Raw genomic sequence first — 13,278 nt, 5'->3', positions numbered from 1 at the left:
GTGTAAGAAGTTCTGTGGTGGAACTTTTGGGGTTTCTAAAGTACACCATCATATCATCTGCAAATAGTGATATTTGTTTTCTTCCTTTCCAATTTGTATCCCTTTGACCTCCTGTGGTTGTCTGATTGGTCTGAGAAGGACTCTGCGTATTATATTGAAGAAGTAGTGATTGGGAAGTCTTTTTCTAAACTCTAATTTTAGTGTGATTGCTTCTAGTTTCTCTCCATTTAGTTTGATGTCATCTACTGGTTTGGTGTGTATTGCTTTTACTATGTTTAGATGTGGACCTTGTATTCCTGATCTTTCCAGGACTTTTATCATGAAGAGGTTTTGAAATTTGTCAAATGCTTTCTCCGCATCTAATGAAATGACCATGTTGTTCTTATATTTGACCTTGTTTATATAGTGGATTCATTGATGAATTTTTGTATGTAAACCATCCCTGCATCCCTGGGATGAAGCCTACTTGATCATGATGAATGATTGTTTTGATGAGTTCTTGTTTTCAGTTTCCTAAAATTTTGTTGAATATTTTTGTGTCAATATTCCTAAGGGAAATAGGTCTCATGTTCTCTTTCTTTGTTGTGTTATTGTGTGGTTTTGGCATAAGAGTACTTGTGGCTTCAAAGAAGGAATTTGGTAGTGCTCCATCTGTTTCTATTTTATGGAAAAGTTTGGACAGTATTGGTATGAGGTCTTCTATGAAGGTCTGAGAGAATTCTGCACTGATCCCATCTGGACCTGGGCTCTTTTTGTTTGGTAGACTTTTAATAACTGATTCTATTTCTTCAGGAGTTATGTAGTTATTTAGATGGTTTATTTCATCCTGACTTATATTTGGTACCTGGTATCTGTGTGGGAAATTGTCCATTTCCTCCAGATTTTCCCGTTTTGTTGAATATAAAGTTTTGCAGTAGGAACTGATGATTTTTTTTTAATTTCTTAAGATTCTGTTATGTTTCCCTTTTCATTTCTGATTTTGTTAATTTTGATACACTCTCTGTGACCTCAGTTTAGTCTGGCTAAGGCTTTATCTATTTGTTGATTTTCTCAAAGAACCAGATCCTGGTTTTGTTGATTCCTTATATAGTCTTTTTCATTTCTACTTGGTTAATTTCAGCCCTGAGTTTTAATATTTCCTTCCTTCTACTCCTCTTGGTTTTATTTATTTCTTTTAGTTCTAGAGATTTTAGGTGTGCTGTCTAGGTTCTGACATCTGCTCTCTCCTGTTTCTTTTTTCAGGCTCTCAGAGGTGTGAGTTTTAGTCACTGCTAGTACCTCTTTCATTGTGTTCCATAAGTTTGGGAATGTTGTGTCTTCATATTCATTAAGTTCTAAGAAGTTATTAATATCTTTCTTTATGTTTTCCTTGACCAAGTTGTCATTGAGGAGAGCATTGTTAAACTTCCATGTATATGTGGGCTTTCTGAACTTATTGTTGTTATTAAGACCAGACTTAGTGCATGCTGTTCTTTTAGGGTGCATGGGATCATTTCTATCTTCCTGTATCTGTTGAGGCCTGTTTTGTGGCCAATGATATGGTCAATTTTAGCGTAGGTTCCATTAGGTGCTGAGAAGAAGGTCCATCCTTTTTTTATTTTTTTTTTATTAACTTGAGTATTTCTTATTTACATTTCGAGTGTTATTCCCTTTCCCGGTTTCCCGGCAAACATCCCCCTAATCCCTCCCCCTCCCCTTCTTTATGGGTGTTCCCGTCCCCATCCTCCCCCCATTGTCACCCTCCCCCCAACAATCACGTTCACTGGGGGTTCAGTCTTAACAGGACCAAGGGCTTCCTCTTCCACTGGTGACCTTACTAGGATATTCATTGCTACCTATGAGGTCAGAGTCCAGGGTCAGTCCATGTATAGTCTTTAGGTAGTGGCTTAGTCCCTGGAAGCTCTGGTTGCTTGACATTGTTGTTCATAAGGTGTCTCGAGCTCCTTCAAGCTCTTCGAGTTCTTTCTCTGATTCCTTCAACAGGGGTCCAGTTCAGTGGTTTGCTGCTGGCATTCCCCTCTGTATTTGCTGTGTTCTGGCTGTGTCTCTCAGGAGCGATCTACATCCGGCTCCTGTCGGCCTGCGTCTAGGCATACAACCAAAAATATCCGTTTGTTTTAGGGTTTAATGTTCTATTAATATCTGTTAAATGCATTTGGTTTATACCTTCTGTTAGTTTCTCTATGTCTCTGTATAATTTGTGTTTCTGTGATCTGTCTTGTGATGAGAGTGGGTGTTAAAATCTCCTATTAATTTTATGTGATGTGCAGTGTCTGCTTTGAACTTTAGTAAGGTTTCTTTGATGAATGTAAATGCTCTTGCATTTGGAGCATTGATATTTAGGATTGAGAGTTTATCTTGGTGGATTTTTCCTTTGATGAATATGAAGTGTCCTTCTTGATCTTTTTTAGCGAGTTTTGGTTGAAAGTCAAATTTGTTTGATGTTAGGATGGCAACTCCAGCGTTTCTTCAGGCCATTTGCTTTGAAAGTTGTTTTCCATCCATTTATTCTGAGGTAGTGTCTGTCTTTGTCACTGAGGTGTGTTTCCTGCATGCAGCAAAACGTCCTTAACCCCAGTTTTCCTGATTGTTCTCTCAGCTTGAGGGAGCAGTTCTGAAATCGTAGATTAACAACTACCCCTGATAATGTGAACCAGTGAAGTCTCATGGATTTGTCAGATCATCAGATTATTTATACTCTGAACGTTAAGAAAAATCCTATGAGTACAGTATTGAATAACAAGGAAAAACTACAGATGGAAAAAAACATGTTTTCTAAAAAGGTACATGAATAGCAACATGTGAAGTAAACTTACTCCTATCCTCTACACTTGGAGGAGCACAAAAACACAGTTTAATGTAGCATTTACTAATTTTGCCTTATTTTTCAGAAACTGGGCATCAATGGTTCTACATCTGGATATTTCTCTCAATATTATGACTTATCGTATTATTTCTCAATGCTTTTCTTTGTAAAATAACTTAGCTTTTGAGCAGATTTGCTGACACAGCACTTTTGACTCATTACACAGGCATTGAAGACTGACACATCTCTGAATTTGTGGCATGCTTCATCTATAGAAATAGTTCCAGTCAGCCAGGGAGTCTCCAAAATATCTTGTCTCAAACAAACCAAAAAACAAACAAACAAACAGATAAACAAAGAAAAACAAATAGCCCTCCTCTCCCCAAAACAATGTAGCACTTATTTTACCTTGGTTTTTTGCATGTAAGAGAAGATATTCTCCACACGTAGATACACATGTCATGAGACAAATTACTTACCTATCTTGATGTTATTTATCTTCAAATATCATTTAGTAAAACATGGTTAGGGATCATAATTTACTAAAGAACACAGTAGTAATTTATTCTTGGAGACATCCTTATATGTAACATATACTAATATAAGTAATATTCACTTCTTATTTCGTGATTTCCTGAGATATAATTGTATAAATTATTACCTTATGTAGTTTACCATTTCTCCCCACTTGGCCCATTATTGCAATTTCAGTAACAGATAAAATTTATTTGTTAAATAGCACAATTTATTTTGATATTGGAATTACCAGCCATCCTCACTTTAGGCTTTATGGTTATTAGAGTCCTATTGTAACAGCTGTTGACTACAATTTCCACAGAGTCACAGTAAATACATGGAAGGGCAGAAACTTTCATATTTCCTGTGAGAATTGAGCATAGTTCAGGACTGCAGAAGTGCAGGATTGCACAGCATTTATTGGACTATGACTAACACATTTATCTTCCATTTATGCCCAGACTTTTAGCTCCAAGTCACGAAAAGATGCTTCAAGTCGAGAAGAGGACATGCTGGAGCAGCAAGAGAGGTACAATGGAAAGCAGTATGGCAAGGAAATTGAGAGCCCATAATGGAAATAAGCAATACAAGATGAAGTCATAGCATTTCTGATAAGAGTCCTTTCTGGTGCCATTGAGAAGTTCCTGCTGAAGTTGTTTGAATTATGGACCTGCATGCTGGGTTGGGGTTCAGCAGTATGCATGCTTTATATGTTCAAGGACCACATGCACAGAAGTAGAAATGCATACTTTTAACCTTATCTCAAAAGTTGCTGTGTGGACAACATTGCACAGCCAGAAAACATGGTTACCAAGCCATTCACTTGAATAATTTTAGAAAACAATCTAAATATTTCAGGAGCTCTCTGTTGTGTTTAATTTATCTGTGAGCCTAATTATTTTACAATATGGTTTTCAGTTCGAAACATGACTTTGTGCAGCTAAAAGTTAAGACAGAATGTCTAACAGAAGAATTAGAACAGCCTCAGATGACCTTGGATGGTACAAGTTGGGTAAGTGAGTTGTATTCAGAATACCGTTTTTCTTTTTCAAGTGGGGCTGTATAGTAATATTTCAGGCACCATGAGAAATATCTCAAGAGCAACAGCAGGCATATCCACTCTGCAAACATACCTGCAAAACTGCAGTGAACACAAATGAAACAATGAATAAATTTCACAATTTTGAAATGATACATTGTACAAATTAGATTTAGCTAATCATTTGAGTGTATTGTCACGTGACTGCCCTAGTGAGCATGGAAGAGAGACAACAACCTGTGCAACTTGGTTCTTTCCTCACACTGTGTGTGTTCCTGGGAATGAACTCTGATCAACAGGGAGGCTTGGTGTCAACCACCTAAACCCATGAGCTCTCTTGTGTGTCTGAAATATACTTATGTTATATATTTTGTTGATCATCTAATAACCTTAACACTGTTGTTAACTATTTGTGAAACTCACCCATAGGGATAACTTTTTAATTAGTTTTTTTGTTTTTATGTTTTATTAGATATACTCCTTTACTTACATTTAAGATCTTTTTCTGCTTCCCAGTTACCTGTCCTTAAGCATCCATTCCCTCACTTCCCTTTCCCCCACTGGGTAGTGAACACTATAGACTCATTCTTATTGCCCCTACTCCATACTCCGCTGCACTGTGAGTTCAACCTTGGCAATACTAAGGGTTTTCCCCTCACTGGTGGCCCATAATATTATTCTTTGCTAAATATGCAGTTGGAGCCCTGGGTCAGTCCATGTATAGTCTTTGTGTAGTGGTTTAGTCACTGGAACCTCTGGTTGGTTGGCATTGTTGTTGTTATGTGGTTGCAAGTTTTGTCAACTCTCTCAATACTTCCTCTGACTCCCCCCATAGGGTGCCATATTCTCAGTTCAGTGGTTTACTGCTAGCATTGACTTCTGCATTGGACATGCTCTGGATGTGTCTCCCCAGGAGACCTATATTCAGCCCCTTTCAGCATGCATTTTCTAGCTTCATCAATCTCACGCCGTTTTTGTTACCGTATATAATTGGGCCAGTGTAGGGCAGGTTTTGAAGGGCCATTCTTTGAGTCACTGCTCTAAACTTTGCTTGCATATCCCTTCCTATGGATTATATCCCCCCTTTTAAGAAGGATTTGGAGCATCTGCATTTTGGTCATCCTTATTCTTGAGTTTCCTGTATCCTGTGGATTGCATCTTGAGTAATTCAAGCTTTTTGCTAATATCCACTTATCAATGAGTGCAAGAGAAATGTGTTTTTCTGAGATTTTGTAAACTCACTCAGGATGATATTTTCTAGTTCCATCCATTTGTCCATGAAATTCATGAAGTCATTGTTTTTCATAGCTGAGTAGTACTCCATTGTGTAGATGTACCACACTTTTTGAAACCATTCCTCTGTTGAAAGGCATCTGGGTTCTTTCCAGCTTCTGGCTATTATAAATAAGGCTGATATGAACACAGTGGAGCATGTATCTTTGTTGTATGTTAGAGCACCTTTTGTGTAGATGCCCAAGAGAGATATATAGCTGGATCCTCAGGTAGTGGAATATCCAATTATCTGAGGAACCCCCAGATTCATTTTCCAGAGTGGTTGAGGCAGTTTGCTGTCTCACCAACATTGGACGAGTGTTCCTCTTTCTCCACATCCTTGCCAGCATCTGCTGTCACTGGAGTTTTGATCTTAGCCATTCTGACATGTCTGAGGTGGAATCTCAGGGTTGATTCGATTTGCATTTCCCTGATGAGGAAGGAAGATGAACATTTCTTTAGGTGCTTTTTGGCCATTTGATATTCCTCAGCTGAGTATGTTTTTTTTATCTCTGTACTCCATTTTTAGAGCATCAGACTTTTTTTTTTTTTGGTTCTTTTTTCTGGAGCTGGGGACCGAACCCAGGGCCTTGTGCTTCCTAGGCAAGCGCTCTACCACTGAGCTAAATCGCCAACCCCTGTACTCCATTTTTAATATGGTTATTTGGTGCTCTGAAGTCAACTTCAGGAGTTCATTGTATATTTTGCATATTAGCCCTCCATCAGATGTAAGATTGGTAAAGACCTTTTCCCAATCTGTTGTTTGGTATTTTGTTCTAATGACAGTGTCTTTTGCTTTGCAAAAGCTTTTCAGTTTTATGACGTCCCTTTTTTTGATTCTTGATCTTAGAGCATGAGCCACTGTTGTTTTGTTTTTTTCAGGAAATTTTGCCCAGTTGCCATGTGTTCAAGACTCTTCCCCACTTTTTCTTCTATTAGTTTGAGGGTATCTGGTTTGATATGGAGGACCATTATCTACCTGGACTTAAGCTTTGTACATGGTCATAAAAATTGATTGTTTTTGGCCCATACATATACAGCCACCCAATTAGACAAGATGGATGAAGCAAAGAAGTGCAGACCGACAGGAGCCGGATGTAGATCGCTCCTGAGAGACACAGCCAGAATACAGCAAATATAGAGGCGAATGCCAGCAGCAAACCACTGAACTGAGAATAGGTCCCCTATTGAAGGAATCAGAGAAAGAACTGGAAGAGCTTGAAGGGGCTCGAGACCCCAAAAGTACAACAATGCCAAGTAACCAGAGCTTCCAGGGACTAAGCCACTACCTAAAGACTATACATGGACTGACCCTGGACTCTGACCCCATAGGTAGCAATGAATATCCTAGTAAGAGCACCAGTGGAAGGGGAAGCCCTGGGTCCTGCTAAGACTGAACCCCCAGTGAACTAGTCTATGGGGGGAGGGCGGCAATGGGGGGAGGGTTGGGAGGGGAACACCCATAAGGAAGGGGAGGGGGGAGGGGGATGTTTGCCCGGAAACCGGGAAAGGGAATAACACTCGAAATGTATATAAGAAATACTCAAGTTAATAAAAAAAATTGATTGTTTTGCATTCTTCTACATTCTGACAACTAGTTGAACCAGCACCCTTTGTTGAAAATGTTATCATTTGTCCAATGCATGGTTTTAGGTCCTTTGTCAAAGATCAGGTGATCATAGCTATGTGGGTTCATTTCTGGGTCTTCAATTCTGTTCCACTGATCTACCTGCCTGTTTCTGTACAAATACCATACACATTTTATAACTGTCCCTCTGTAATACAGCATGAGTTAGGGTATCGAGATTCCCCCAGAAGTTCTTTTATTGTTGAGTATAGTTTTTGCCCTCCTGGGTTTTTTGTTATTCCACATGCATTTGCAAATTGCTCTTTCTATCTCTAAGAAGAATCGAGATGGAGTTTTGATGGGGATTGCATTTATTCTGTCGATTGCTTTTGGCAAAATGGCCACCTTTACTATATTAATCCTGCCTATTCATGCGCATGGAAGATCTTTCCACCTTCTAAGATCTTCCTTAATTTCTCTCTTCAGAGACTTGAAGTTCTTGTCATACAGATCTTTCACTTGCCTGTTTAAAGTCACACCAATCTATTTTATACTATTTTGGCCTATTTTGAAGGGTGTCATTTCCTAAATTTCTTTCTCAGCCTGTTTATCCTTTGAGTAGAGGTAGGCTACTGACTTGTTTAAGTTAATTTTAAATCCCGACACTTGATAATGCTGAAGTTGTTTATTGGGTGAAGCAGTTTTCTGGTGAGACTTTTGGGGTTGCTGCAGTACACCATCACATTGTCTGCAAATAGTGATATTTTGTTTTCTTCCTTTCTTATTTATATCCCTTTCACGTCCTTTGGCTGTCTCAGTGCTCTGACTAGGACTTTGAGTACTATATTGAAGAAGTAATGAGTGGGAAGTCTTTTTCTAGTCCCTAATTTAATGGGATTGCTTCTAGTTTCTCTCCATTTAGTTTAATGTTATCTACTGGTTTGCTGTGCATTGCTTTTACTATGTTTAAAGATGGACCTTGTATTCCTGATCTTTCCAGGACTTTTATCATGACGAGGTTTTGAATTTTGTCAAATGCTTTCCCCGCATCTAATGAAATGACCATGTCGTTCTTATCTTTGAGTTTGTTTATATAGTGGATTGCATTGATAGATTTTCGTATATTAAACCGTCCCAGCATCCCTGGAGTGAATCCTACTTGATCATGATGGATGATTGTTTTGATGTGTTCTTTTTTCCGGTTTCCATGAATTTTGCTGGGTAGTTTTGTGTCAGTATTCCTAAGGGAAATTGTTCTGAAGTTCTCTTTCTTTTTGTGACATTATGTGGTTTTGGCAGAAGAGTACTTGTGGCTTCAAAGAAGGAATTTGTTAGTGCTCCATTTGTTCCTATTTTGTGGAATAATTTGGACAGTATTGGTATGAGGTCTTCTATGAAGGTGTGAGGAAATTCTGCACTGATCCCATCTGGACCTGTTCTCTTTTTGTTTGGGAGACTTTTAATAACTGCCTCTATTTCTTTAGGAGTTATGGGGTTATTTATATGGTTTATTTCTTCCTGATATATCTTTGGTACTTGGTATCTGTGTAGGAAATTTTCCATTTTCTCCAGATTTTCCTCTTTTGTTGTATATAGGGATTTGTAGTAGGATTTGATGATTTTTCAAATTTCTTCTGATTCTGTTGTTATGTCTCCTTTTTCATTTCTGAGTTTGTTAATATTGATATAATCTCTATGAGCTCTGTTTAGTCTGACAAAGACTTTACCTATTTGTTGATTTTCTCCAAGAACCAGGTCCTGGTTTTGTTGATTCCTTATATAGTCTTTTTTCATTTCTACTTGGTTGATTTCAGCCCTGAGTTTTTTTTATTTGTTTCCTTCTACTCTTCTTGGGTTTACTTATTTCTTTTAGTTCTAGTGTTTTAGGTGTGCTGTCAACATTCTTACATCTGCTCTCTCCTGTTTCTTTTTGCAGGCTCTCAGAGGTATGAGGTTTAATCTTAGTACTGCTTTCATTGTGTTCCATAAGTTTGGGAATGTAGTATCTTCATATTCATTAAGTTCTAAGAAGTCATCAATATCTTTCTTTATGTTTTCCTTGACCAAGTAGTCATTGAGGAGAACATTGTTAACTTCCATGTATATGTGTGCTTTCTGTCATTATTGTTGTTGTGTAGACCAGACTTAGTGCATGCTGTTCTTTTAGGATGCATGGGATCATTTCTATCTTCCTGTATTTGTTGTGGCCTGTTTTGCGGCCAATTATATGGTCAATTTTGGAGTGGGTTCCATTAGGTGCTGAGAAGAAGGTCTATCCTTTTGTTTTAGGTTGGAATGTTCTATAAATATCTGTTAAATGCATTTGGTGTATAACTCCTGTTAGTTTCTCTATGTCTCTGTATAATTTCTGTTTCCATGATCTGTCTTGTGATGAGAGTGGGTGTTAAAATCTCCTACTATTTTCATGTGATGTGCAATGTGTGCTTTGAGCTTTAGTAAGGTTTCTTTGATGAATGTAAATGCTCTTACATTTGGAGCATTGATATTTAGGATTGAGAGTTCATCTTGGTGGATTTTTACTTTGATGAATATGAAGTGTCCTTCTTGATCTTTTTTAGCGAGTTTTGGTTGAAAATCAATTTTGTTTGATGTTAGAATGGCTACTCCAGCTTGTTTCTTCAGGCCATTTGCTTGGAAAGTTGTTTTCCATCCATTTATTCGGAGGTAGTGTCTGTCTTTGTCACTGAGGTGTGTTTCCTGCATGCAGCAAAAAGTCCTTAACCCCAGTTTTCCTGATTGTTCTCTGAGCTTGAGGGAGCAGTCCTGACTTCCTAGATTATCAGCTACCCCTCGTTGTGTGAACCAGTAAAGTCTCATGGATTAGTCAGATCATCAGAATCTTTATACTCTGAACATTAAGAACAATCCTATGAGTACAGTATTCAATAACAAGGAAAAGCCATAGATTGGAAAAAGCATGTTTTCTAAAAAGGTACATGAATAACAACATGTGAAGTAAACTTACTCCTCTCTGCTACACGTGGAGGAGCACAAAAACACAGTTTAATGCAACATTTACTAATTTTGCCTTATTTTTGAGAAATTGTGCATCAGTGGTTCTACATCTGGATATTTCTCTTAATCTTGTGACTTTTCGTGTTGTTTATCAATGCTTTTCTCTGTAAAACAGCTTAGCTTTTGAGCAGATGTTTTGACACAGCACTTTTGACTCATTTCATAGGCATTGAAGACTGAGGAATCCCTGAATTTGTGGCATGCTTCGTCTATAGGAATAGTTCCAGTCAGCCAGGGATTCAGTAGAAATCTTGTCTCAAACCAACCTACCAACCACTCAACCAACCAACCAACCAACCAACCAACCAACCAACCAACAAACAAGCAAACAGACAAACAAACAAAAACAAATAGCCCTCCTCTGCCCAAAACAATGTAGCACCTATTTTACCTTGTTTTTTGCATATAAGAGAAGTTATTCTCCACAGATAGATACTCATGTGATGAGTCGAATTACTTACCTATCTTGATGCTATTTATCTTCAAATAGCATTTAGTAAAACATGCTTCGGGGTCATAATTTAGTAAAGAACACAGTAGTAATTTATTCTTGGAGACATCCTAATATGTAACATATACTAATACAAGTAATATTCTCTTCATATTCAGTGAAGTGTTTCCTGAGATATAATTGTATAAATTATTACCTTATGTAGTTTACCATTTCTCCCCAATTTGGCCCATTATTGCAATTTCAGTAACAGATAAAAATTTAATGGTTAAAAAACACAATTTATTTTGATATTAGAATTGCCAGCTATCCTCATTTTAGGCTCTATGGCCATGAGAGTGCTATTGTAACAGCTGTTGACTACAGTTTCCACAGAGTCACAGTAAATACATGGAAGGGAAGAAACTTTCATATTTCCTGAGAGAATCGAACATAGTGCAGGACTGCAGAACTGCAGTATTGCACAGCATGTTTTAGACTATGACTAACATATTCATCTTCCATTTATGCCCAGACGTTTAGCTCCAAGTCACGAAAAGATGCTGCAAGTAGTGAAGAGGACATGCTGGAGCAGTTAGAGAGGTACAATGGAAAGCAATATGGAGTACAAGATGAAGTCGTAGCATTTCTGATAAGAGTCCTTTCTGGTGCCATTGAGAAGTTACTGCCTGAAGTTGTTTGAATTATGGACCTGCATGCTGGGTTGGGGTTCAGCAGTATGCGTGCTTTATGTGTTCAAGGACCACATGCACAGACGTAGAAATGCATACTTTTAACCTTATCTCAAACTTGCTGTGTGGATAACATTGCACAGCCAGAAAAATGATTGTTACCAAGCCATTTACTTGAATAATTTTAGAAAAGAATCTAATTTAGGAGCTCTCTGTTGTGTTTAATTTATCTGTGAGCCTAATTATTTTACAATATGGTTTTCAGTTCGAAATGTGACTTTGTGAAGCTAAAAGGTACCACAGAATGTCAAACAGAAGATTTAGAACAGCCTCAGATGACTTTGGATGGTAAAACTTGGGTAAGTGTGTTGTATTCAGATTACCATTTTTCTTTTTCAAGTAGGTCTGTATAGTCATATTTCAGGCACCATGAGAAACATCTCAAGAGCAACAGCAGGCATATTTACTCTGCACACTTATGTGCAAAACTGCAGTGAACACAAATGAAACAATGAATAAATTTCACAAGTTCGAAATGATACATTGTACAAATTAGATTTAGCTAATCATTTGTGTGTATTGTCACATGACTGCCCTAGTGAGTACGGAAGAGAGACAACAACCTGTGGAGCTTGGTTCTTTCCTCACACTGTGTGTGTTCCTGGGAATGAACTCTGATCAACAGGGAGGCTTGGTGTCAACCACCTATACCCATGAAGCTATCTTGTCTGTCTGAAATATACTTACGTATACATATTTTCTTGAACGTCTAATAACCTTAAAACTGATGTTATCTATTTGTGAAACTCACCCACTGGGATAATTTTTTAATTTTTTTTGTTTTTGCTTTATAAGATATACTCCTTTACTTACATTTCAGACCTTATTCGGCTTCCCAGTTTCCTGTCCATGAACAACCATTCCCTCCACTCCCTCACACCACCGGGTAGTGAACACTATAGACCACCCTTATTTTCCCCCCTCCATACTCCGCTGCACTGGGGGACCAACCTTGGCAGGACCAAGGGATTCCCCTTCCCTGGTGCCCCAATAAGTATATTCTATGCTACATATGCAGTTGGAGCCCTGGGTCAGTCCATGTATAGTCTTTGTGTAGTGGTTTAGTCACTGGAACCTCTGGTTGGTTGGCATTGTTGTTGTTATGTCGTTGCAAGCTTCTTCAGCTCTTTCAAAACGTCCTCTGACTCCACCAAGTGTGCCATATTCTCAGTTCAGTGGTTTGTTGCTAGCATTGACTTCTGCATTGGATATGTTCTGGATGTGTCTCTCAGGAGAGACCTATATTCAGTCCCTTTCAGCATGCATTTTCTTGCTTCATTATTCTTATGTAGTTTTGGTCACTGTACATAATTGGGCCACATGTAGGGCAGGTTTTGAAGGGCCGTTCTTTGAGTCACTGCTCTAAACTTTGCTTGCATTTCCCTTCCTATGGATTATTTCCTGCCTTTTAAGTAGGCCTGGGAGCATCTGCATTTTGGTCATCCTTCTTCTTGAGCTTCCTGTGGCCTTTGTATTGCATCTTGGGTAATTCGAGCTTTTCGGTAATATCCACTTATCAATGACTGCAAGAGAAATGTGTTTTTCTGTGATTGTGTAAACTCACTCAGGATGATATTTTCTAGTTCCATCCCTTTGCCTATGAATTTCATGAAGTCACTGTTTTTCATAGGTGACTAGTACTACGCTGTGTAGATGTACCACATTTTTTGAAACCATTCCTCTGTTGAAAGGCATCCGGGTTCTTTCCAGTTTCTGGCTATTATAAATAAGGCTGCTATGAACACAGTGAAGCATGTGTCTTTGCTGTATGTTAAAGCATCTTTTGTGTAGATGCCCAAGAGAGATAGCTGGATCTCAGGTAGTGGACTATCTAATATTCTGAGGAACCTCCCGATTGAT

The 13,278-nt window shown here is 38.3% G+C and overlaps 1 protein-coding gene across 1 annotated transcript in view; it reads left to right on the top strand.

Annotated features, from left to right (window-relative positions):
- LOC103690071 (interaptin-like) overlaps positions 1–13,278 on the top strand; it is a 280,698-nt gene that overhangs the window by 95,479 nt on the left and 171,941 nt on the right. The window contains exons 32-35 of the mRNA XM_087591928.1: positions 3,784–3,851; positions 4,241–4,334; positions 11,202–11,269; positions 11,624–11,717. Of these exons, the coding sequence (XP_087448054.1) occupies positions 3,784–3,851; positions 4,241–4,334; positions 11,202–11,269; positions 11,624–11,717 (324 nt within the window). The remainder of the gene's footprint in view (positions 1–3,783; positions 3,852–4,240; positions 4,335–11,201; positions 11,270–11,623; positions 11,718–13,278) is intronic.

The sequence above is a fragment of the Rattus norvegicus genome, chromosome 17 (genome assembly GCF_021556685.1).
Source record: "Rattus norvegicus strain SHRSP/BbbUtx chromosome 17, alternate assembly SHRSP_T2T, whole genome shotgun sequence".
Taxonomy (NCBI): Eukaryota; Metazoa; Chordata; class Mammalia; order Rodentia; family Muridae; genus Rattus; species Rattus norvegicus.
The sequence above is the reverse complement of the archived record's forward strand: the minus strand, read 5'-3'. Positions and strand labels throughout refer to the sequence as shown.